The sequence below is a fragment of the Cucumis melo genome, chromosome 7 (assembly GCF_025177605.1).
Source record: "Cucumis melo cultivar AY chromosome 7, USDA_Cmelo_AY_1.0, whole genome shotgun sequence".
Classification (NCBI taxonomy): Eukaryota; Viridiplantae; Streptophyta; class Magnoliopsida; order Cucurbitales; family Cucurbitaceae; genus Cucumis; species Cucumis melo.
The window spans coordinates 28,746,063-28,773,595 of NC_066863.1; the positions used below are offsets into that span (position 1 = coordinate 28,746,063).

Below are 27,533 nucleotides of genomic sequence, written 5' to 3' on the forward strand. Positions count from 1 at the left end.
GTGTTGAGTTTTGTTTAAGGTAAAGAGTTATTTCAAGTTAGAAGTTGTATGATTGACATTTTTTTAATTAAAAAGCATTCAACTTGCTAAATTTCAATCAAACTCTTCAACTTCACCTTTTAGTTTTCGATTTTGTTACATTTTTAATGTATAATAAACAATAAGAGGTATATGTCAAAAGACCAAAACAATGAGTTGGTCGTTCCTAAATATCTTTCGCGAATAACTCCGATAAATTTAAATTCAACTCATACTTTTAACTTGAATTTTTAAAAGAGGCATTATTCTGAAAAGGAACGAAAAGAATTGATTCAATTAACATAAAATGTATATTAGTGGAAGGAGATATGATACGTGGTCCAAATTTTTTTTATCGTACTAAAATTTTAAAAATAATAGTAAAAAAAAAGTAATTCATAAATGATATATATCATATTATAAAATATTGTGAAATATTATGAAAATAAAGTTATTTAATAGGCTAATTGTGTAAATCTTTCCTAATTAAATCAGCGCAAGTCAGTATTTCTATATATTCAAATATTTCTCTTTCGTTTTCAATTAGACCCAATATTTTAACTTTTAAGTGTAAATCAAAGAAGTATAGAAAGAACAAATTAGCACAGCAGACAGCAATTATTAGGAAATAAATACAATTATTTACTTATCTTTAATATGATTATATGGATATGGATACAACACAAATTGTTTAATCTTATCTTATATCTTAATAATAACAATATTCACAACTCTACGGAACCATTATTTTATAATAATTAAATGCCTCTTGAAATAAAATATATACATTTTTAATTATATTCCTTTATATATATATATATATATATATATATATATATATATATATATATAAAACATGACCATAATTAATACTTAATTCAGCGTCACCGATTTCAAAGTCGAATAATCCATAAACAAAATGGCAGAAAGTCCTAAAATCCATTTCACCTTTTCATTTTGTGAATTTGGCAAAGTCTTTCACAAGAAAATCTCCACCTCTTGAAAACAGATTTAAAGTACCTTCCCCATCTCTCCACAATCTTCATATTGAAAATAACACAAACCCAAACAGAATAAGTTAATTTTCTTCTGTATTCTCAAACCCACATCAAGCATTCTGTCCTATAAAACCATCCTATGGAGAAAAAACTGCCTCAACAAGAGCATGTTTCTTCTTTGGATACCCAATACCGATCATGTGGCTCAGGTATACCCTACCATTCTTCACCGTTGCAGATGTGGCCAACCGATGCTTGAGCCCCGAACATGTCGACACCAAAGAAGCAGTTTCCCACCCGTCGGTGCTCTCCACCAATCTTCCTGCTGGGTTTCCTGCAACTACAAGTTTGGTTGGAGAAAGTAGTTCTAGACCATCTCCAAGCATAAGACTACCTCCAGTTACATTGATCAACTTAACTTCCTCCCCTTTGACTAAATCTATCTTGTACAAATTTCCACTAAATGTATGAATGACTAACAAATATCCATCTGGGTGATAAACTATGCCATTCAAACCAACCAAGTTTTTGTACCATTGCTTTGGAATGAATAGTGGACTATTGATCATAGATATAAATTTTCCATCGACCCCAACCTTCCATATTTTGCTGTTCTTGGCATCGGTAACATATGCATTCCCTTCGGAATCTACGGCAACATCATCCGCAAAGGATTTCTCATCATCTGCATAGGCTTAAAAGAGATCATCTTAAATACATAATGCACAAACAACATAAAAAAAATCTTAGAACTGACATTAACTACGAATTGTAAGCTGAAAACTGAGTGTGAAAAGAATGTCTCCAAGAAGTTTGTATAGTAACTCAAGATGTCTTGCCTTATTACGAACCCTGAAATCGGTCTGTTCTATATAGAAGGCCAAATCATATTGGTCAGTCAAAGTTACTTTCGTAAAATGACAACATGAGATTGAAATAGGAGCTCACCATAATGTGCAGAATAAAACTTAAACTTAGGATCAATAATGATATAAGTCCTAATCAATTTCGATGAAGAGAAGTTACGACTTACCACTTACAACCAACGATCAATATAGGAGAACAGAATATATTTCGACAATCAGAGGAAATCATTGTTATCAATACTACGAAATAGATTTTGATGAAGTGGTTAAACGCCTTCCAAAAATTCCATAGTTTCACCTTATGCAGTTTAATCCCAAGTCCTAACTAAGAATATCAAAAGGGATAAAAGCATATATCAAATTCAGAATTCAGGGATCCTCCTGTTTTTCTTATATTGTCAACAGCCGCTGCAGCTGAATTGCTCAATCCAGTCTGTTATCTTTTAAACTGAACTTCCATTGACATACTTGAATTACAAACTATGCATTATGAAATGGAACTAAGTATATTTCGTGTTAGATTTTGATTAAGGATTTCAATGGCTTCCAACCATCCATAATTTGACTTTTTTCCTCCTTTAATCATCCTCTTAATTGAGCTCGATTATTTCTTCATTTGCATGTTATCTCCAAACCGATTAGCTAATATAAAGCATGGAAGCGATGAAAACAAAGAAAATAGAGAGAATCGAGATCTAGTTTTTCGGAAAATACCAAACGCAAGGGCGAAATTCCTGCGGCGGAGTTACCAATGAACCAAAGAATTAAAAAAAGGAAAATGGAATTGAAGATAAATTACTCACTCGGGCCACTAAGGTGAGTCAGAAATTGCCGTTTCCACGACGAGAGATCATACGCTGCAAGGCCGCTGTACTTGTTGGCAAGCAAATCGGCGAAGACCACAAGCAGCCGATTTCTGGGGCGGTCAACAACAATCCCAAGAGAAGCATTCCCCTGCAACTCAGCATCTTTGATAACGGGAACTTCCTCAAGAATGGTATCCGGCGAGTAATCATCGGGTACGGAAACCTGTCCGACGCCGCCGCCGGTCATGAATCCGACCAAGAAACGGCGACCGAGATCGTCCCATTTGGCGCATTCCCTCAAGTAACCGGTGCTGTGGTAGTAATAGACATGGGAAGGGGGGTTAGCGAGCTCGAGGGAGATGAGGAATGCGATGGGAATGGCTGAAAGAATGAAGAGAATGAAGAGGCATCTGGTGGAGCAAAGGGCCATGGGTGTCTCGTTCTCAGTGGAATGGAGAAGGAAGGAAGGAAGGAAGGAAGGAAGAAAAATTGATGGGTTTGTTGGTCAAAGGCTTTCCAATGGCGGAAACGAGGTTTAGGAAATGCAAAATGTTGTTTGAAATTTATTTGTATGAGATGTGGGAGTACGTGCAACAACAAATAGTTTCTTTTGTTATTTTTGTTTACTCCACTTTCCTTCTCTTCTCAAATTTGTTTTTGAGATTATTTTAGGAAATATGGTTTTTTTTTGAAATTATTGACAAAAATAGGTTAAGGTGAAAAGAAATTGCAAAAGTAGGGTGATCGGGCAAAATATTGTCATATATTTGGAAGAAAGACCTCTACCAAAAATTCTTATAGCTTTTTGAAATGTAATCACTATAAGAGCTACTGAAAATAATGATCCACATAAAAGAGCTGCATAACCTAATACCATCATACTTACGTGCATCATTAACCAATGAGATTGGAGAGCGGGAACTAATAGTGGGGATTGATGCATTTCAGTTAAAAAACCTGAAGTAGCAAAACCTTGTGTAAAAATAGTACTTGGCGCGGTTATTGCACTTACACCTAAATGGTTTTTATATTTTTTTAAATAAGCAAATGAAATCGTGTACCTCATAGGTACACGACTTGCATGGGAACGGCCCGTCCAACATAGACGGATAAGTAAAGAAGTCGTGTACCGGGTATACGACTTCTTTGTTTTAATTTAATATTATGTTGTTGTTATTATTGTTGTTGTTATTATTATTATTATTATTATTATTATATATTATTATCATTATTATTATTATTGTAATTATTATTATTATTACAGTTATTGTTGTAATTATTATTATTATTATTATTATTATTATATATTATTATTATTATTGTAATTATTTTTATTATTATTACTATTATTATTATAATTATTTTTATTATTATTATTACTATTACTATAGTAATTATAATAATAATAATTATTATTATTATTATTATTATAATTATTATTATTACTGTAATTATTTTTATTATTATTATTACTATTACTATTACTGTAGTAATTATTATTATTATAATGATTATTATTATTATTGTAATTGTTTTTATTATTATTATTACTACTATTACCATTACCGTAATAATTATTATTATTATAATTATGATTATTATTATATATTATTATTATTATTATTATTATTATTATTATTATTATTATTACCACCACCACCACCGTAGTAATTATTATTATTATAATTATAATTATTATTATTATTAGTAGTATTAGTAGTATATATTATTATTATTACTACAACTACTGTAATTATTATTATTATTATTATTATTATTATTATTATTATTATTATTATTATTATTATTATTATTATTATTATTATCATTATCATTTTAATTGTTGTTGTCATTATTATTATTATTAATATATTACTATTATTATTATCATCATTACCATTATTATAACAACATAAAAACAACCTAATAATAACTATTTAATATATAACAAACTAAAAACAATACATAACTATTTCAATAATATTCCTAAAATATATAACAACCTAAAATCCATATATAACTAATAAATACAAATATATAAATATCTAAAAATAATATATAACTAATAAATAAATATATAAAACATAATAAAACTTACCTCACACTTTGATGGAGTTGGATGGAAAAGAAAGGTAGAGGAGATAGATGAGGAGTAAAGGAGAAGAGGAAAATGGAGAATAATTTCAGAAGAGAGGGAAAAAAAGGAAGAGGGAGAGGGAAATTTTTGGAGAATTGAAGGAAGGATGAGAAAATGAAAACGGGTGGAGGGTATTTATAGGCGGGGAAGTCGTGTAAGTGGGACACAATTTCCTGCATGAATGACACGTGGCTGTTCACGTGAAGGAATTCGTGTACGGTGTACACGACTTCCGCACTAGCGGACAAAATGACAGTCAACGTTACTGTTGACTATCATTTGTCAGTCTGACACGTACGAAAATCATGTACGTGGTACACGATTTCCCCGCTACCCGACAAAATGGCAGTCAACTGTTGACTGCCACCTGTACGAAAAACATGTACGCGGTACACGACTACAGTCAGAAGTCGTGTACCGTGTACACGACTCCAGTCAATTGTCGTGGGCCGGGTTCACGACGCCGGCGCAAATCGTATACCAGGCCCACGATTTTGTGGAAGTCATGTACCGAGTACACGACTTCACTAACCCTATTTTCGATAATATTTTTATAAACCACATTATTTTAAAAAAAAATTCTGTTTTTGGAGGAAAAAAAATTAAAATTCTTTCTTCTTTTCCAAATTTTGAATTCTCAGTTAAAAATTTAAAACTAAAAACTATTATTATTATTATAGTTAAATCTTTTATTTCATATTCTTCGTATTCGAGAATATCAAAATCATTCGAATATCATCTTGACATGAATCTAAACGATCGTTTATTATTGTCAACACGATCATTTAAATTTAGAGCATTTTTCCTATCGTTTAAAAATATCTAAACAACCATATTGAAATAATCTAAACGATCGCTTACCATAGTCAATATGATCGTTTAGCACTTTTCCATCCATTTAAAAAGAACTATACGATTATGTGGATATGATCTAAACAATCGCTCACCATAGTCAACATGATCGTTTAAAATTGAAACATTTTTTCATTGATAAAAAGAACTACACAGTCGTAAATGATCGTAGATCATTGGTTGTGAGTCTATGGGCTTTTTGAAATTGTTGTATAAGGTGAAAATATTTTATCGGCGTGTTATATATATATTTTTTAAATTCCTATTATTATTATTATTATTATTATTATTATTATTATTATTTATATGTTTTTTAAAGTAAAATATTGGTAAAAGACAGAACTACCCCCATTAACTTATTTAGTTTTGGAAAAACAAACACTAAAAGAGGTCCGTTGTAACAACCGAGAAAACTTGCTCAAAAAATAAATGTGTTTTAACAAAGACGAAAACATATACAAAAAGAAGTTGGAAAGCAACCTTCAAGGTTTGCCAAAAGATCATGAGCAACTCAACTTGTAATAACATCTTTTGCATATAAACAAAATTCCAAATCTTAATCAAATACATTAAATCTCATTTCCAACACAACTATCTATCACTAGTTTAAAACATCCATAAACAAGTTTAACTTGGTTTTGCTATATCTAGAAAAGAAAAACTCTGTCAAAAACATGTTTATTTAATTTAACAGAATAGGAAAGGTTAATGCAATGTAGAAGTAGATCCAAAAGGCAACATGTGTATATGTTAAAGGCTTCAAAACAAAAGCAAAACATGGAAGGTTAGGTTAGATGCAACCTGTACTTATCTGCCATAGAAAGAAAACAAACTTTTTTACTCATTCTAATGGACCACCATAATGGTTCTAATTTGAATTACCATCCTTGTTTCTCCACTTCTAAATTTGAATTTGAACTTAGATGAACATATATTTATTATGTTCCACTTGATAACCATTTTGTTTTTTAAAATTAAGTTTAAAGACGACACTAATTCCATCTTCGACTTTCTTCTTTTGTTATCAACATTCGACCAATAGTCCAGAAAACCAATTAAGTTGTTGAAAACTAAAAAAAAAAAAAAAAATTCTTATAAAGTTGTTTTTGTTTTTGAAATTTGGTTAAAAATTTTAATCATTATACTTAAAAAAATATATACACGAATCATAGTAGAAAATTGAAAAGAAATAAACTTAATTCCAAATCTACTTTAAAGGCTCACTATCTGTCAAGAGGCTTTGGTATAGTTGTCTGTACTGATTAAGTGTGAGAGTTCTTTTAATATTTGTAGCTGACCAATAAATTCTTTCCTTTCTTTCTAATTTTGCTTCAACTCCCTATCCTATTCATACACAATAAATATACACCATATTCTAATTGACAATATTGTTTGGATTTGTTTATTTTCTTTACGGTAGGCAAGAAGTTGCCTAGTTGTTGTCTGACCTCAAAACCCTTTGTTGATAAGAGCAAACAAAGTCTAGTTTTCCAAAAAAAAAAAAATCACCAACTCAACCAAATCTTGAGCCTTTTACTAATTTCCATCCCAAACTAATATCTAATCAGTGCTTACATGTTTGAGCCTTCAACTCAATTTAACATCAAAACATCTTGCAACCACACCTTGACATGAGTATGAAAACAATATAGGAGAGAACTTTAGTATTACATTGAGTTTCATTATCATTGTACATTCTCAACCAACGAAACCAACCCAAAACAAAATAGATTTTGTTAACATATGAGATTAGGTATCGTCCTAGTTAATGATTTTACAAAGTTATATGAGTATTCATTTGTTGATATAGTTTGACCGGATCGGACAGTTGGCTACAATGGTATATTTCTATAAACTAAGGTATACGATTTTTCATGTATGTTGTTTGATATTGTTTTATTATTGGCACATGTCTTTTGTGTCCAATAATAATAACAAGGTTGTTTCTTATCTAAATAAAATAAACTCTTGCCAGGTAATTGAAGTTGGGGATGAGAAATAATTGATTATTAGGTAAACCTAACAATAAAATCTTTAAATTGTGTTAGAATCATTTAGTTAGTCGAGTTCTACACTAAAAAAAAAATTAAAAACACTAAAATCATTTATAAATAAAATATTCAATATCTTCAAAATGTACTAAAACATTGAAGCTCATAAAACTAACCATTTTTCTTTTGATTAAATTTCTCTCTTATATTACCAAGAAACCTAAGATAACATTACCAACGATTCATACCAAAAAAATTTATTATCATTGAACATATCTCAAACTAGTGTATTCAATAATGGTTAGAGTAGTAGTTATATATATTAAGGTGCCATGAGTTTGATATTTTTCTTTTTTGCCTAAATTAGGTTAAGCCGTAGCTAGCTTGAACAATGCTAAAGATCTTCTTAAGAGTTTCGTAGTTTAACGTTTATATGATAAATTTTATTACATCCGAACTTGATATTTAATTTTTGTGGCTCTTATCTGTGTTTAGTTTTTCTTATTCTCTTTTAACTTGTAGTAATCAAATGAAAGCCATTTGCAAATGAGGACAAATGCATCTGCAAGATATATATTAGCCAATCTCTTGATATTTTTATGCTCTATGAGACAATATATTCTGCCATTTGCCCATCAAATGGCCATAATTTCTCAAGATTTTTCCATTTCGAGTTTGTTTCAATCTTCTACTCCTTTTGTTTTTTCCTTTGTTCAATTTTTTGGACCTTTGATGAAATATCTTCATAACTCCTATGACGTGGGCACCATCCATTGGTTGTCATTTGATAAGAAATATGTGTCAATGGCACAATTCCCATTCCATTTATATATTATATAGTTCCTAAAGCCATATCCCCATGATTTATATCCTTCTTCAAGCTCACAATTGAACTTTAACATTACTTCTTCCCTACACAAAGATATGGCTACCATTTCCGGAGTGAACCTCTCAAGTCCAAGAATCTTGGCCAAGGCAGCCCAGACACCTAAAGTACAGCCTCTCAATGTTGGGTGGCTCCGCTGCTCGTGGAAGCAATCGACCCGAGTTGGAGCCATAAGGTTGAGAGTCCCACCGGTTCATGCTGCACCGGATAAGATATCGGATAAGGTAGAAGAGAGCATAAAAAATGCGGAGGAGGCTTGTGCAGGTGACCCCGTGAGTGGCGAGTGTGCTGCAGCGTGGGACGAAGTTGAGGAATTAAGCGCAGCAGCAAGCCATGCACGTGACAGAAAGAAGGAATCGGATCCATTGGAAAACTATTGCAAGGACAACCCAGAGACTGAGGAATGTCGCACCTACGACAACTGAGTAATGAAATGATATTAAGTTTTAGACATTTTATTTCATCTACATATTGATTTGAATTAAAGTTATTGGATGACATATCGTTGTGTAACTTTTTAAAGTTGTTGATTTTACAAAAGTTGCATGAAATGGCCATAAACTTGTCTTAGTTAAAAGCTTTAGATATTATCTAATGTATTAATCAAGTAAAAATATTGCACTCTTTATAGATTAATCTTAAGCAAATCCTTAGAAGTGTTTATGAGGTCAAAGCCTTGTCTCCCTTTAAGGAGGTTCATTACATTTGGTAATTTCTTGCTTATGAATTGCCTATCAAGAGCAAGTGGGAACCTAGGGAATTATAAAGGATGAAATTTTATCTGCAGATAGACAAGGAAAACTTTATTCAGTTTTCAATTAATTCAAATTATGTTTCATGGTTTGTGAATTTAAAAATCAATAAAGACCATCCCAGTACTTCTACATATGGAATGGAAGCAGAGGTTTGAGTTTAAACTTTCAATTTGGAACCACTTAAAAAGGCTGTTTAGACCAAAGAGTAAGAGTAGGAGTCGAGAAATATGAAGTTGGAGACATTAGTATTTGTTTGACCCAAGGGTTTATAGATGCCACTACTAAAGCTCATCATGTTATACCTTATAAACTCCTTAAACTCAACTATTTCTTGAGGTTCACTATTAACTCCTTAGACTTAACAATTTTTCCTCAAGGCTTCAATATGATTGTATTCTCAAAGGATATGTAAAAGCTTGGCAATTGCATATCAGAGAGTAGACTACATGTCATACACTAACCTACTCTTGAGGTAATTGATTTCAAAACAATTTTTGGCAACCTCACCTATGTAAATATAATAAAAACTAAATAACTTATTTTTGAAAACATATCTCATTGATATGATGTAAGGTTTGCACATTGAGAGTACACTGTCATGAGTGTAAAGACCCTTATTTTTCATTTTTCAAGGTCCTCTTTGATGTTATTTCAAAACAAAAAGAGGCCTCATTTATTTGTGAACATTTTTATTTTTGAAAATTACGTTTTTCTTATTCGTTTTATCTTTTCATTTTCTATGGATATTCTTAAAATTAAAAATCACTCTTATGAATTTTTCCCGTCAACTTCTGTAATGTTCCCATTAACTCTGGGGAGAAAACTAGTTTAAAGATGTAGAATGATTAGTGCGAACAAGAAAAACAATTCAGGTTGACTAACATTCCAAACTTCAAAGAACAGAAAGGGTATCAACTAAGTAGTTCAATAATCATCAAAAAGACAACCACACACATCTATGAAAATATCTAAAGAACCTGCGACAGGATAACTTTTCAAAACCAATCAACAAAATACTCACTAAAATTTTGTCCCAAAGACCGAAAACAGTTTTATTAGAACAGCAACAGAATCAGACAGAACTAGATTGTTTAAAAATAAAAGTAAATACGAGAAACAAGTGGCAGTTTGATAGTTTCTTCATTAAAGAAACAGAGACCATGGAAAATTACGTCACCTTTAGATTTTATATCTATGCAATTTGTGGCGAGAAGGCTACTTTTAGAGAATAAGTTTAGTTTATGAAGAAAAGAATCACAGCACATTCTAAAAGAAGAAGAAATACACAATTTCACATTTGATAATTTAGATTTACCCACGGAACCAAGGGGCAGGCAGGTCAAATTTGCTCATTGACAAGCAATAGTAGAATAAAAGCATATTGTGTTTTTGGACTAATTTGACTTATATCTATAATCTTCATTATAATATCTAAACGTACCTTTTAGCAAAATAAAATAAACTATTAATGGAAAGAGACTCTGTTTATTGTATTTATCTACCTCTTTTCCTATTAAATAATTCCCCTACCTACCAACTCCAACTACAAAAGACCCTGCTGCAGCACACAAAGCCAAACCAAAGAGGAGGTCCAAATAAAGACCAGAAACAAGATTCCAGGAAGAATCCAAGAGGATAAAATCAAAGAAGTTCAACATAGAAAAATATATATTCTATATATCAACTCTATCATTACATAATGGATTAGTATAAGGAACAGTACTCATCTGGGGTTTCTCCAGCCCACAATCTGAGGCATATTCCTTTCTCATCCGTGATAACCATGAATCAAATCCAGCCACGAGACTTTTTTTTTTTTTTTTATTCAACTGTAATGAATCAATTCAAAAGGTAAGGCGGCAAAATTCCTGATAATCTAAATCAAATTTGTAACAGGGATAGAATTGAACTCGGTTCAAAATGCAACAACCCCATATTCTAAAACAGCAAAATTAACAGGAAACACCCACAGATCTTTGCATCATCAATATTTCAATGTAGAAGATCAAATTCTACGTCATTGATATCAACTTCTTCGTTTCAGCAATTACTCATAGAGAAATCAGTAGATCGAGCATGTATAGAAGTTCCGAAATACAGATAACATTAGTGTATCATTTCAATAAACAAAAAACACATAAAGTACCGTGTTCTAGACATTGTCCTGACTAATCCACACTTGCAGATACACAACCAACCACTATTACATGACACGCAAACACAGACACAAACAGCAGAATCCTAAGACCTGCGATAAATTCAAAAACGACTATGGTTCCAATGGACAAAAAGACTCGCAAATGTGGGATCCCTAATCCCCTTAATAAGGAGTGACTAACAGAGGAACACGTCAGCTACAGGCAGAACTGGGCGAGAGAGCTCCCAGGGCTTCAAGAGCGGATCGGGTATTTCAGGGATATCCATAGCAAGGCCGCTAACCTCCTCTACAATATGAAGGACAGAGTTCAAGGAGCGCAGACGATCAGTGAGTTCAATAGCTTGAGCCCTGAGAACATTATTCATGTTGTCGACTTGGACAAAAGCTTGCTCCTTTGCACCAATGCTCTGCACAAGCTGATTATTGGCAATTTGTAATCGGCTTACCTCACCAGCAAGATCCTCTAATTGCTTCTGCTTTCTCATCCGAGATCTCCGAGCCGATTCACGGTTAGATTGCATCCGCTTCCTCTTCCTCTCATCAGGAAGAGCAGATGGAGGAGAAGCTCCATTAGATCCCGAACTGGTTTGCCTTGGAATAGAAGCCATATTTATTTATATATATATATATATATATATATATATATATATATAATCGTCTCTTTCAATTACTTCCCGTGAATTAATCTCGAGGTCAAAAGCCCTATTATCAGAATCTAACCCGATAAAAATGAAACGAACGTCCCGATGTACAGCTGAATGAATGGAATTCGAAGGAGGAAGAAGAAGTTGAAGATCAGTAGTTCATGAGAAAACGTAGAACCAGTAGAGAAAGACGACAGAAAACGAGTGGAGGATACGAATACGTCGCCTTAATAAAGAGAACGTCATAGAAAACCTAAAAACATCTGAGGAAATTCAACAAAACCCTAGAAGGAAGGGCAAACGAAAACCTGGATATTGGAACAGAAGAAGAGAGACAAACAGAGGGAGTAGGAGATATGAATGAAGGAAGAAGAGGCAGAAATCAAGGGAAGAGAGATTCCAAATTGAAGAAGAGAATCAAAAGAGAAGAGAGAGAAATGAAAAAGAGAAACGCAAGAAAGAGAAAGGAAAGAGATAAAAAAGAAAGAAAGAAAGAAAGAAAGAAAGAAAGAAAGAAAGGAAAAGGAGACTTAGCTTAAGGAGGCGGAATGCGGAGCGAGCGAAATGCGAGGCGAAAGAAGGTTAGGCAAGGCGTGGGAAAGGGGTATTTATAGGAGAGAATCGTGAAGGGCTGAAGTAAAGAAATGGGATATATTTTATTTTTAATCATAAAAAAGAAAAAGAAAAAGAAAAAGAAAAAGAAAAAAGTAATTTAATGGAATCGCGTCGGTGTCATAGCTGGCAAAATGGCATGGGACGTGACGACACCGTGTAAGTAACTGTCTTTCGTTTCATTCTACACTTTCTTTCTTCTCCCACAACACAACACAACACAACACAACTTTCCATCATTAATTTTCTTCCTTTTTTTTCTTCCCAACAATTTTAATTGTTTCTTAAGGCTATAACTTCGGTTAATTATATATATCAATAACATCATTATTAACTTATTTAAAAGCTAAAGTTCGTAACTGATTTTATACATTCAAAATTAAGAAGAAAATATACGATTTCATGAGCTATTGTACTAGTTGAATTCGATGAAGGCAAGTAAATATATATATATATATATATATATATATATATATATATATATATATTTAATTATTTAGTCAACTGATTATCGATAATGTTAGTGATGTTTGTTCTGTTCAAAGAAAATTTGATGCAAGACAATTTCAATTCCATATATATATATATATATATGGAATGATGTGATGTAAACAATATGTACTAGAAAGCATGAGGGATTGGGCGTGGCTCACATGTTTGATTGTGGAATATATTTATTTATTTATTTATTTATTTATTGAAATAATTGGAGATATGTATTGGATTTTATATATAATGAAAAAAAAGATTGAACAATAGATGGATTTAATTCATCTTACAAGATAATATCTCATTTATAATTTTGTGGTTTGTTTCATTTAGTGAGTTTTGGTTGAATTTCGGTATCATGCACTAGTTATCTAGCTTTCTTTTGAATTTGATCATCGTTTTTGCCTACAGTATCTATATCTTCTATTCGATTGAGGTCAAATCAGTTTATTAGTATAATATTAAGTTGATCTTTTCATTATATACATTATTCTTCCAACAGTACGTTGATTTGAAACTATAACCTCAAATGAGATAATAGATGTTAATTATTGTTGAGTTATGTTTACTTTTAGCTTGAATGTAATAGTTAATTCAAATTGGCAGAGAATAAACATAATCATCAAGTATATTATTGGCTAAATTACACCACAAATGTCAATGTTTAAAATACTCATTCTTTTAAAAGTTATGATGTCGTTATCACTCTTCACAAACATCTCAAAATCACTGTTAAAGAAAAAAAATTGTTAAAATATTAAATGAAAATTATGGTCTAAAATGATCGGCTAATAAAAATCAGGAAGTCAAAACATTATCACCCAATTTAAGTTATCAATTTACGTCAAAATTAATTTTTGATAGTTTAAGTCGGAGGATTCGAACCTTCCACCTTTATTTATGTTTCAATCATAATTTTTAAATCTTTTATGAAATGTTAATCGTATTGTAAAACTTAAATTTATTTGCGAAGAAGTTTAAATGTTTTTTTTTCAAATATTATGCACTTTTTTTTCTTTACAAATTATGTTCTCAACACTTCCAAGCAACCCTATTAATTTGAATGATAAAATTTATTACTTTGGTTTGAATTTGATTATAAATAAACACTCAAAAAAGTGTGTAAAAGCTCTCCCATCTTTATTAATTAGATTAATTATAAATGTTTCAATCGATTCCTTCTATTCTTGTAAAAGTATGAGATGAAACAAATTATTTTTCTTCAAATTTAAGTATATGGTGAAGTAATTTTCAAGTATACATGGGAAAATCTTTAATACCAATTTATGTTTACATTTTAAGCAATTTTAGTAAATGTGGTGTCATTGTAAAACAATAATTAATGAAATAAACGAAAATGTTTACAAGTTTATGGATTAAAATCAACCTTTTGAAAACACAATGATAAAATTAAACAAAAATATTTGAAGGTGCTTAAAAGTACATAAAGATCATAATTAACTATAATTGAAATTGTTGAAAGTAAAATAATATTTATAAAGCACTTTGGATATATAGTATATATTAATAACAAAAAAAAAATCTTAATGAGTTATTAAATTTTAGTTAATATCTGTTTAAGAAAATTAAGTACCAAACAAGTGGCTGTAGTTTAGTGGTGAGAATTCCACGTTGTGGCCGTGGAGACCTGGGCTCGAATCCCAGCAGCCACATTTGCTTATTTTCTTTATTTATTTTTAGAGAAGAGAGGGTCCTAAGTTCTGAGGGATCGACTGACGGAGACGAGAAATAAGAAAGGAAAAAATCTTTCTTTTCCATATCAACAAAATTGACCTTAAACCTTCTCTAAAATTTCCAAATTCAGCACTCTCTTCTTATTAATAAATCAACAACTCTCTTTACCATCCTTACCTACACTCTCAATCAAAAACTTAACTTTTTACATACATCATCATGTCCTTTGCAATTTCTTCTCCAATTCAATACCTTCTCAACGGTACTGGTTTCGGCAATGGAGTACTGGAGATACAATTAAGTTACGTGGAACGAGTAATCTCTGTTTCTTCAGTCTCCCAACGAATCCTGTACGAAACTCAACCCATTCCCTTCAACAATGCACACTTCTATCTCTCGGTGCACCACCTTCAAGATCCGTTGTTCTACATTCGGCAATTTCTCTTCTCACTCAACATTCGCCGGGAAAACATAGCTCGGCAAATCGCTTCCTACGTCGCCCACATGTGCAACGGAAACACGGGGAGGAATTCGAATTTCTATGTCATCGCTAGAGTGGATTTGGTGAGAGCCATCCGAATTGAAGAAGAGTCGATGTGGAGAGATGGGGGTGGAGTGGTGGTGGAGGCCGAGACGGTGGTGTTCGATGAGGTTCCGCGGGCGAGGAGAGGAGTGGTGGTGGGGGAGAGGTTGAGGAAGTTGAAATCGGAGGAAGAAGAGGGAGATTGCAGTGTGTGTTTGGATGAATTGGATTGTGGAAAGAGGGAGGTGATAAGAATTCCTTGCGGCCATGTTTATCATGAATCATGCATCTTCGAGTGGCTTAACAACAACAATTCTTGCCCTCTGTGTAGAACCTCATTCCCACTAGACAACCCAAATACTTACTAATGCTTAATATCATGCATAATTGCACCCTAACACGATATCTTCTTCTTCTTTTTATCTTAGATTTAGTTGGAAACAAGGTTGTTGAAAATATATTTTAGTTTATTTGATTTACATATATATATATATATATATAGTAAAAGTAATTTCATCTTATTCTTATGTTTTATGCATAAACAACTATTAATTTTTTTACTCAGCTTAATCTAAGCAAACATGTCAAGACTTCTTAGAACTAAAATTGAAAAAAAGTTCATAGCATTAAGATAAAAAAAATATATATTTTAATCCAATAAGAACTAAGAAATTGTAAAAAAATCTACTTTCTTCGTGGGCTAAAGGCCCATTAAGGTCCGCCCAGTGGGTCACACTTAGGCTCAAGCTTCAATGAACTAGTTTGCATTAAAGAGTTTTATATGTTTTGTTGGGTTACAAACTCAAGCTTCAATAATATAATGGTTGGAACTTGGAATAGCAAAAACATGGGCAAGATTTTGTAAGATTGTGTGTGAATATGTTTTTTCTTTTCTTGACAAAAGTATGTTATGTACATTCTATGTTATGTATCATTTGTTTTAATTCAGTGTAATTTGGAATACCGGTGATTGATTCAATGCTATCAAAATCCATAGATAAAGTACACATACTATTTAAGAAAAATGAGTCTAAGTTTTCTCTAGTTTTGATATTTGAACGGATGACTTTAACTAAGATTAGATTTCTTTTAACTACTCTTTCAAATGTATTTGATTTAGCCGCTTTCAAAAAATAGAATTTTTTTTGTTTAACTATATTTCTCGTCACTTTGATTTTAATTTATAATATATCTTTACTTTAATTTTAATTTATAATATATCTTTAGATTTTATGTTATCTTAATCATTTTGATCTTTTTTGCTCTTTATTTATTCCTTCCACTCCAATTCTTATTTTTTTTCTCCATTCCTCTTCCTTGCTAATATTCTCGTCTCCCTCGTCTTCGAGTTCTTTTATTATTCCTTCTTCTTTCTCGCATACTTTTTTTTTTTTGTTTTTTTTTTCTTTTGAGTTTGTGTCTTCTTCTTTGTGAGTTACGTCCTCATCTTTGAGAGTTTTGATCTTAATGATGAGGGTGAGAATAAGAAGAGACCAAACTACATGAGAGAGAAACGGAAGGTTAAATCATGGTGGGGGAAATGATTTCACCCTAATTTGACATCAACAAGAGAATCCCAGAAAAACCTCAATTTAGAAAAGTAGAGAAAGAATTTCATTTCCCCCAAATTTAGGTCATCTATCCTACCAACACAAATTATAATAATAAATAGCTAAAAGAAAAAAGAAAAGTCAAAACAAAAAAAGGACAAAAGAGAATTAGTCTTAAATTAAACCAACTTTTACATTACTTTTTATAAATTGAAGCATGTAATGTTTAGGTCCAAGAAATAGATTATATTAGACCCAATTATGCCAAATCATATTCTAACTTTTCAAATCACATGTTATTCAACAGACTAACTATTAGGTCCATAGGTTCCAACTCCAAAGCCCCAACAACCATATGAAATTGGAAAAAAGCATATTGGTTTCTCAAATTAAATGAAAACACCTAAAGTTTGGGCATGCCATTTCAAAGGTAAACAAACCCATTTCCAAATTTTAGTTAACAAGTCAATTTTACTTGTTTGAAGTTTCATCCAAACAATATAAGGTAACCTTTTGTTAGGTCATCTTTTACTTTACTTGGTTTTGAAGTTTGAATCTTTTTTCTTCTTAAAAAAAAAACCCCAAATTTTTATGCTATATGGATTGCTTTAATAATAAATGTTAGGTAAACAAATAGGAAAAAGAAAAACCCTTTCACCCATATGTTTAAGTCGTATACATTAATTTCACTAGAGTTCTACAATTTGAGTTTTAAGGGATATTAATACATTCTTAATTACTAATTAAACACTAGATAACCTAAATTATTAGGGAAAATATACTCTATGTGGATGTTGGGCATAACTCCATGTTTGAACCTTATAAATAAAATTTTAAAAATTGAAAGCAAAAAACCTTATGAGTGAGTTACAAAGATTGAAAAAGAGAAAAGATTTTTTTTTCTTCCAATTATTGAGATAGAATTACATTGAATTAGGGAAAAAAGATATGGACAAAGTGAAGAATCTATGATGTGTGTTGAGTTAGCTCAAATAATGTTTCCTTTTTTAAAAAAATGTAACAAATAATGAGTGTCCGTATAAAGCTTAGACAATATGATGCAGTCTTCTATCATCATCTTCAAAGCTCGAGATATCATCTTCTTCATCATCATCATCATCAAAATCCTATTTCAATCACGTCCAAAAGAAATTCAGTCAACCATGGAAAAAAGAAGAAGAAAACACCTCAACTTTTCCCCTTCTCTTGGCTTTCAAACAGTAAAACAAAACTCACCTCGTGATTCCGATATTGATACCGATACCGATTTCGACGAACACTGTTTTGAATAGCGGTGATCGTTCTAATTATCACGTACATAGGAAAAATAATTCCACTTGCTCTTAAAATAAGCACCTAAAACAAACACACACAACAAAATACTTTAGTATATCATATCATACAGTCTTCCTCCTAAAGTGTAGGTTCAATTTTTACAATTTTCCACAGAATACAACTCTCGAACACATACGAAACGGAATCGAGTGAAGTTGAGTACTCACAGTGGCAAGTGTAAATGGATACTCATCGGTGCCAACAGCAACCACATCATAGAAATGTCTCACCAACAACACTAAAGTAAACTGCATAAACAAAATTAAAATAAAAATGTGGAATTTATAAAGTCATAAGAGAATAATCTTAGTATGAAAAGGATTAATTATTATGAAATTTTCAAGGGAAAAACGAAAAAGAAAAGAAATAGTAGCTAAGGAAAGTGATGGTAGGCTGCTAGGGGCTAACCGTTAATTGTTGGGTTGGTGAGCTACATTATATATTAATTGTTACATATTTTTTTTAACAATATAGTTTTTAATTATTGAGTAAAGTTTCAATGAAGGCCAACCCCACCAAGAAATTTTACCTTTTATAACATTTTTATTAAATAAAAAGGATGAAAGTTTTGAGTTAAAATTACTAAATAAATTATAAATTTAACATATGATAGTGGGTGTGGAATTAGTGTTTTGCATAATGATTTCCAATTATGTAGTGATAAGTTACACCCACTTAAGTTCTTCTTCTTTTTTTCTTTCTTAATTTTTATTTTTATCATAATGTAGCAATGAGACTTTGTTCATATAATGGGCTTAGCACAAATACAATCCCTACTCATTTCAATACTTTAGGAACACTAATAAAAGCCTTTCCTTTTTGACTCACCCATGTGTTCAATTCTTCTTCTCCTATCATAATTGATTTCATATAAACAAATTTAAAAAGAAAAGAGAAACTTACAGTAAGAGCGACGGATTTACAGCAGGAAGCACCACGGTTGGCGGTGGTAGAGCAGGCGGAGAGGGACGCGCCGTCGCCATCGCGCGGCGATGCCGGCTCTGCCGCCTCTTCATCCTCGCTTCTCGGGATTTCCACACCATCCCTGTCGACCAAATCGTGTATTATATATATATATATATATATATATTTGAATTCTCATATTCCCCATTTCTTAATTCAATTTTATGTTTTTAATTTATAATTCTCGAAGTTCGAAGAAGTGGCCACGAGAGCGGATGAATTGGGTGTAAAGCATGTCTGGCTCCTGCTTTTACATATTTCTCTATTTCTCATATTACAACCAAATTAAAATACTTTACACCTTGATTATTATAACAAATGGAAAAAGAGAAAATACCTAATGGTGACACCTTGATCGGTGTGATGAGGCTTCTTAGAAGGTGCAGTATATCCAGGTTCGTAATTCTGAAGAGAATTTTAAATAATATTAATAAGACATTTATATATACATATATAAATATATTCTCTCTTCATTTTGAAATTTGTATAAAAAAATTATAGTAATGCAAGACAGTACATGAGTAGTCAGAAGACTTGTGACCAACATAAAAGATTTGAAATATTGTTTTTATTATATTTAATTTCTTTTTTTTTTTCCTCCCCAATTTACTGTTCTTAAAGTTGAATTGTTTTTCTTTTTTTAACAAATTACTTGTAAATGTCCAGTTTTCCATTAAATAACGCATCAAAATCTTCGTTAAATTAAAACAGTAATCTTGAGAAGAAAAAAATGTTAAAGAAGCAAATTAAGCGAACTTTATGGAATTTTGAAAGTTCAACTTTGAGAACAGAGAGACTTGAACTCAAAGAAAAAGAAGAATTCCTAAACTTTTTTCCCCTTTTCCAAATTTAAAAATAAAAACCATATCCCAAGAAACAGAGCTTCAGAATACAAGTTTAGAGACTTCAAAATTCAAAATCTATGAAATCCCACTTCAAATTTGGTGGAAATAATTCGACCCAGAAACTCAAACATCAAAAAGAAAAAGAAAAAAAAAAATCGAACCTGGAGACAAATTTCACAAACTGTGCTGCCTTTTTCGCTGCACCATCTCTGAATACAATCTCTATGAGCAAACTGAAAAAACAAAACCCAGAAATAAAAAAACCAAAACTAAAATCAAAGAAGAAGAAATGGATGGGTTTAGAAAAATTTGGGGTTTTTTTTTTTTTTTTTTTTTGTTTTTACCTTAATGGTACCTGAACAAGAACAGGGGGCTTCGAGTTGGAGAGGGCTTTCGAATTCTTCTTCGTGGCAAATCCTACAGCGCGAAACGTCGTAGGACGTTTGAAATCGAAACTCCTCCACATATACAAATACTTCCTCCATCCTCTTCTGTTTTTCTCTTTTCGTATCAAATTTTGTTGTTTTCTTTTGGTTGTTTTTTCAAAAAAAAAAAAAAAGAAAAGCTCAACGTCTGTTATGTCCAATTCTCGGTTTCCTTTCCTTTGTTTTGTTTTGTGGATTTTTCAGCTTTAAATAAAAAGGAAGAAGTGAGTAATGAAATTTCCGAAATTACCCTTTTGGTTCCTTTTGGGACCGACGTGGACTCTTAGACGCGTTGGATGGATGACCTTAACGCATCGCCAGTTCATAAATTGCGACAATTAATTTTTGTGATTTTTAATCAATCAATGAATTTAATTAAATTTATATATGAACACAATAAACCATGGAAAGTCAAAATTCAAATAACTTTGATTTTTCTTTCTCTTCTTAGATGCGGCGGATGAACAAAAATCAATTTATTTAGATATTTAAACCTATGATGTTAATTCGTATTTTAAATTAATTCAATCACACTTAAATCCTAAATATAGTAATTTTTACGATTTAATGACTATTCACGAATCAAATTGATAAAAAGAAAGTACAAGTGGAATGTACCATTTTCTAGGAGCAATTTTATGAATGATGTGCATCACTATATTTGTATAATTATCTACTTGTATATGTCTCGATAAGTCAAACTAGCTAACATTTTTTAATAGATGTAATTGGATTAACGCATTATAGTTGTTTCTAATTAAACCTAATATGTTACAAGTCAATACAATTGGATCTTGTGGATGTAAGCATGGTCTCGTATAGATTAGAAATAGGTAGTTAAAGTTTAAAAAAGCATTGAGGTGATTCGTTGCTTAATCTATTGAAAGAAAAGCACATACAACAACTGTAACAACAAAATACCACCAACAAGTAGTTGAAGAGACACAAAAGTCCATGACGATAAAACCTACGTTTGGAGGTAGTTTGTTATGAAAAGATAATTTACTCATTTTAAAGAGTTAAAGCTATTCGAATGTCAAAATAAATTTTCTTTTATTATAATTTAAAATTTAATTAGTTGACCTAATATTTTCTTTTGTAATTTACATATAAATGAAGAGATTGAATCTTTTTAACACCGAAGATGGATTTTGGGAAATTAAATTAAACTAATGATCACTCACACAGTGACTTCCAACTCAATTTATATCTTAAGGAAATCATGAAAATGTGAAAATTCTAGGAAAGTCAAAAACCTTTTTTTGTCAACTTCTATGTTATATATATGAAAGTCGGTTTTTTCTTATACATCTAATCTACAAATTACAGTAGTCTTTTACCATTAATAGATAGAGTTGAGAAGGGCGTAACGTAGTAATAAATATATATTTTAATGCTTATTAATTGAAAACTTTGGATATAAATATAACGTTTTGAATCTATTAATCACAAATTAGGTAGATAAATCCATCAACTATTTCTATCACAATTTGTAAAGCAAACGTGACAAAAACATTTATGATGGTTAGATATATCGTAGAGCAGCTTCCATTAGTGAATATAAATAAAAACATCCTTTGGAGATAGAAAAAAAAAAGGTTTTTTTCTTTTCTATTCTAATCAATTATTAAAACTTCAAAAGAAAATAAAATAAAGCAGCTGAAAATAAGAATTTCAGAATATAAAAAAAGAGTTGTTTAAGAAAGATTTAAGAATATACATTATGTTTGTGGATAATTTACATCAAATAGGAAATTGATTCATTGGATTCTAAAAGTAGTTCCTACAAAGACTTTCCTTTTTTTTTTTTTCAGTTTTGCCTAATTAACTCTTTCTATCTGTTTTTTTTTTTAAATAATAATTTGATATAAATGGAATTTAAGTATATTCACATCTTATAATTTTCAAATTAATTATTCAAAAATGGTTAGAGCTTTAATTCGTTTGAGTAAACCAAGTCCACCCACTAATCCATCTCCTTCTTATCACATAAGAAATAGAGGATGATGATATTAAAAAATACGTCTTTTCATACTAAAGGATAATCGTGGAAGGATACAAGTTGTAATAGTATGTACAAATTTGTTACCCTATCTACGGATGTAACCACTACTAACAAGGTTCTCAACAGAAGTAATATGCTCAATGAAGACTCCAATGTATCAAATTCCACCTCTAACGACTGATTGGACCTGACCACTCATGGCTCACAAGCATGGACAAATCCTTCAACATTGTTTTCAGCTTCCCACATAATGACATTTATGCACTTACTGATAAAATATTTAGCCCCCGATATTGGTTATTGTCGATCATAATCACAATCCACTTGAGCTCACCTAATTTTTTATCATTTTGACTATGTCACGTCAGCACTCATCTTTAGCAACTCAATTTTGCTAACAACATAATATTATAACAACATTTAGGTTTTCTTTTTCCATAAAGAATTTGAAAGACCAAAAAGGGTTCTTGATCACTTGTAAGAAAAACATTAGAAAGGATGTTTTGTATGAAACCCTATTTCTCAAAGATGCTTTAATTCATGATTGGATAAGAATATATATATATTTGGATAAGAAACCATTTCTAATCCTTTATTTAGTTTTTGTCCATCTTTACACTCCTTTTGGATTCCCTTTTTTGATTTTGTCATTTTAAAAATGATCTTATAAGTTTATACTTTTACATTTTTTTAAATAGTTAGCATCTTTCTTAAGTACGATGGTTGAATTTTTAGTCAAATTCTAAAATAAAAACAAATTTTTAAACCTATTTTTTCTTTAGATTTTAAATTTTGACTAAAATTTTTAAATCATTGGTAAAAAAGTAGATAACAAACGTATGAATTTAGATATTGAAATAGTATTTATGAACTTAATTCTAAAAAATAAAAAACTAAATGGTTTCAAATCGAGCTTAATTTATTATTTTTACATTTTGAAAATCAAGTGTATTTACATTTTCTCATATATTTCTTATTTTGTTATCTATTTTCTTAAAATATTTTTAAATACCATGCCAAGATTTGATTTTTTTTTTTTTATAAAAAAGTAACTTTTTTTTTTAATTTGTCTAAAAATTATTCTACTCTTTTACTTAGAGGAAATCAACTTAATTTTTTAAAATAAAAAACTAAAATTACCAAACCAAATCTAAATTTTCAATAATTTAAATCATGAAGTAAAAAATTATAGATCACTTTTAAAATTTTAAAATTATTATAAGTAGGCTTTATGAATATAGGGGAAAACATCTAATTTATATTCCTCTATTTACCATCATTTAAAACTCCAAAATGCATAATTGTTTCAATAATTTAAACCACGAACTAATTAAGAATTATGTTCCAATATAATATGTGATTAAAATATACAAAAACCCAATTTAGTTAATTCCATGATTTAAACTATTTTAAGTTTATAAATATATGAAGCAAATCCCAATCAAGATTGAATTTGAAAATATTATGGATTGAAAGGAATATAATGTAGAACATGCCCACAAGTCCCCTTAAATAAATAATTAAAATTAACCTCATGATTACTTATAAATATATCCACTCTTCATATGGGTCATCCTTCTCAATAATCTTTTATGGATAAGGTCTCTCTCATTTGGAAATTCAATCCCTACTTTTCCCATTTTCTAAACACAGAAAGCAATTAATTAAAATAATAATAATACGATGAAGATAATTTAATTTCTTACTTACTTTTTTTAATAACCAATTATCAATATACTATTATTGAATAATTGAATAGATAAAAACACCTATTAGCAATTTATTCATCAATTTATTGATTATAATAAAGTTTTACAAAAAGAAAAAACAAAACAAATGTTTGTTTAAAAACATATTCTATCAATTTTCGTCATTTTTATCATTTTATTGATTGATTTATGTCTTTGTGCTATATGATGTTAATTTATTATTCGCTAATGCAATTATATATGATGTTAATTTATTATTCGCTTATGCAATTATGTAGTTATGTCATGTATATTTAATAGTATTATATATATGAAAAAAAAACCCAATTGACCTATCAAGTCCTTAATTTCTACAACGACATCCTTTATCTTTTATCTCAATAAAATCTTTCGAACCGTTGTTAATCAAACTTACCTCCTCTCTCACACCCAGTTCATTTCAGTAAAAAATAAGATGGAGATGTTTAATAGAATAAAAAACAAAAATTAACCCACAAAGGATAGGTCGAACTTTCAAGAAATTTTAGGAATCACTAAGGATGAATATTCAATACCACCACCACCACCACCACCCACACATGAACATTAAGAATGATGGGCAAAAGAAATTAATTAAGGGAAGAACCCATTTATGTGTATATATAAAAGAGAAGAAATGAGGAGTTAAGAGGTGGTGGTAGGGACAAAATCGTCTTTTGAGATGATATTGTTTGTCGTATTGATTGACGGCGTTTTATTCTGTTAGGATGAGGAGGAGGAGGAGGAGGAGGAGGAGGAGCCCCGTGGTTTTGAAATCAAACGGTCAGGAGGAATTTAAAGCTTTCATTTGAATATATTTTTTAAAATATGTGGGCCCATGGTGACCGGGGCCGATTTTCGAACAAATGGGAGGAGGACGGTGGCCGGTTTCCTTTCAGATTCTGTGGGGTCGACACCTAAAACTCATTTCCTCATACTCTCATAGTTTTTCCTTAAAATAAAATAATAATAATAATAATAATTAATAAATTAATAATATTAATGGTATTATTTAGGATATTATTTGGTTTGGGGTTTTAGGATGTGGACATTTGTACTTATCCTCTCTCTCTCCACTCTCTTGTTCTTATCGTCCTAATTGTGCTTTTCAATTTTGACTCTCTTTCTTTCCCTTTCCCTTTCCCTTTCCCTTTCCTCTTCCCTCTACAAATTTCCATATTTTTCTAACTCTAAACTCATTGATACCAATCATAACCATTTATTTATTTCCTTCAATTAAATTAATAGGAGCAACTATATTAAGTGATTAAAGGCTCACTGTGCCCTATCAAATGTGGCAATATTTGTTTTAAATTGAAATGGAAGATATATGTTTTAGTTGTGATTGTTGGTTCAAATAAATACATAACAGTCTTTGAGCCCAACTTCAATTGCCTCAAAAATGTACTAAGAAAATAAATTTTGTATAAAGAGGGCTGGTCCAAGACAAACTTAGTTTAGTTGGGTACAATAGTCTCTTTTAATAGTCTAGTCGGTCGAATCATTGAGTTAAGTCTTTTTCTTTTTCTTTTTCTTGAACCACAACAAAGACCGATCAAGTCCACTAGTTATTGTATATCACAAACAAGTTCACTTGCATGAATTAAATTTCTTTTCAAAATTTGTGACACTAACTAGTCGTATTAGATTGCAAATATACGAGAGCAAACATTCTAACGCGTGAGTTTGAAAAAAAAAAAGGATAATCTAATCTAATCTCTCGAACATGTTAACTATATATGTATGACTGTAGGTGGAATAAGGGGGGGGGGGGGGGGCATTTAATAGTGGACCAATAAAGGAGAAGATTTTTGACTCAATACCTAAAGTTTGAAATCTTCAACATGAAACTAATAAGAGAAATTTAAGTTTAGTAACTAATTGCTGTTATGACCCAGACTTTGCTGTGTATAATTTGGTAGCAATTCAAAGTCTTACCTTCAAAGGAAATGATATGAGCAAATTTTTTTCTTTATAGAAAGTAACAAAATAATCGAATTGATTTGATGTATTGATTGTTTGGTATGTCTTATTGAATCATATAGTTTAGTGGTATGTTGGTTGGGAAAATTTGAAAGCTTAGAACCATACATTAAAAAGAGATTTCTATGTGTTATAAAATTAAATTATACTATTAGATATATTTGAATTATAAATTTAGTTGTACGAGAAATTTAGCAAAGAAGAAGTTTCAAATAAGTCTATTAAATTAATAATAACTTTTGGATTAAGAAAAGTTAATTTGATGTATGAAGTGAAGCCTCTACGTCATTCACACGTTTTCTTTTATTACTAGTGAGAATCGAATTGTCTACAAGTTATTTTTTCTTTTTAAATAGATTAACTTGATTTTAAAAATATCAAGAAAAAAAAATGTAAAAATTAAAAATTGAAATAGAACTTTATTTTATGAAAAAGTAAGATATGTTTATAATTTAAATTTTGGGAAGGGTGGTTAATCTTTTTTTTTTTTTTTTTTTATATATATATATATATATATATATATATATATATATATATATAGAATTGTCTCATGTTTTTAATTTGAGAAGAGCAAAAGTAGTATGGTTGGGTTGGAATTCTTGAAGCCCAATAAAAAGGCATATCATCGTGTCCACATTGGGTTTCCCCCTAATATGGACCTCCCTCCATTATTCCACCCATAATCACACAATTTATATCTCAAATTAATTTGATAAATAGGGATTTGATTCTGCATACTTCAATCTGACTGACTTAGATCAGTGGGTGATAAGTTTTTATGTAAATATCAAAAGTATCAAAATTAAATTAAATTGATATTGATAGGTATTGTTATTAGGAGTTTGAGAAGATTATAAGAAAGTTATGCACATGAAGAGTTGAATGAAATTGAAGGGAATAAGATGGATGCGTGATTTGATGAAAGAGCAATGGGATATGAAATCAAAGGAGGTGTCCTCATTTCTAGCCATTCACTAATTCTTCCCCCTTAGCTTTTAATAATAACTCAAGATCTTGGACCCCATTGAATTATTATTGCATCTTTTTTCTTTTCTTTTTTCTAGACAACTTTCTTTTTCTCGTCATTACTAAATTTTTCTTTTATACCGGACACACATCCTTCCAAATGTAGACGATATTATATTACACTGAACTGAGTTACCAGTTTTTGTACATGTTTGAATGATCGGGTGCATTTCGTCACCAAAAAAATCTAAACAAAATGATGTAATCATATCCACTAAAAAGAAAGTAATATAATGGGTTGAAC

General features: G+C 30.6%; 5 protein-coding genes and 1 non-coding gene across 7 annotated transcripts; 3 read left to right on the forward strand and 3 right to left on the reverse strand.

The window, feature by feature from the left end:
* Positions 1-938: 938 nt before the first annotated feature.
* Positions 939-3,471, reverse strand: LOC103494732 (uncharacterized). Its single transcript, XM_008456069.3, has 2 exons — positions 2,686-3,471; positions 939-1,701 (listed from the first exon to the last, which is right to left on the reverse strand). Exons 1-2 carry the CDS (start codon positions 3,116-3,118, stop codon positions 1,154-1,156), a joined length of 981 nt encoding a protein of 326 aa, XP_008454291.2. The 5' UTR covers positions 3,119-3,471; the 3' UTR covers positions 939-1,153.
* A 5,056-nt stretch (positions 3,472-8,527) lies between these two features.
* On the reverse strand, positions 8,528-12,901 carry LOC103494734 (bZIP transcription factor 53). The gene has a single exon (XM_051087437.1). It carries the CDS (start codon positions 12,073-12,075, stop codon positions 11,644-11,646), a length of 432 nt encoding a protein of 143 aa, XP_050943394.1. The 5' UTR covers positions 12,076-12,901; the 3' UTR covers positions 8,528-11,643.
* Positions 8,593-9,190, forward strand: LOC103494733 (calvin cycle protein CP12-2, chloroplastic). The gene has a single exon (XM_008456071.3). It carries the CDS (start codon positions 8,593-8,595, stop codon positions 8,977-8,979), a length of 387 nt encoding a protein of 128 aa, XP_008454293.2. The 3' UTR covers positions 8,980-9,190.
* Positions 12,902-14,813: 1,912 nt separating the features above from the next.
* On the forward strand, positions 14,814-14,885 carry TRNAH-GUG (transfer RNA histidin (anticodon GUG)). The gene has a single exon. It is a non-coding gene; the product is annotated as a tRNA-His (tRNA).
* On the forward strand, positions 14,830-15,829 carry LOC107991269 (uncharacterized). Its single transcript, XM_017045993.2, has one exon. The coding sequence runs from the start codon at positions 15,127-15,129 to the stop codon at positions 15,796-15,798; it is 672 nt and encodes a 223-aa protein (XP_016901482.2). The 5' UTR covers positions 14,830-15,126; the 3' UTR covers positions 15,799-15,829.
* Positions 15,830-17,856: 2,027 nt separating this feature from the next.
* On the reverse strand, positions 17,857-20,730 carry LOC103494737 (uncharacterized). Of its 2 annotated transcripts, none has more exons than XM_017045977.2 (7): positions 20,468-20,730; positions 20,285-20,356; positions 19,616-19,683; positions 19,219-19,360; positions 18,483-18,563; positions 18,217-18,336; positions 17,857-18,107 (listed from the first exon to the last, which is right to left on the reverse strand). In XM_017045977.2, exons 1-7 carry the CDS (start codon positions 20,606-20,608, stop codon positions 18,027-18,029), a joined length of 705 nt encoding a protein of 234 aa, XP_016901466.2. In that variant the 5' UTR covers positions 20,609-20,730; the 3' UTR covers positions 17,857-18,026. The 2 variants fall into 2 exon arrangements, with proteins under 2 accessions (XP_016901466.2, XP_050943395.1); XM_051087438.1 differs by having other exon boundaries at positions 20,479-20,717.
* Positions 20,731-27,533: the final 6,803 nt, after the last annotated feature.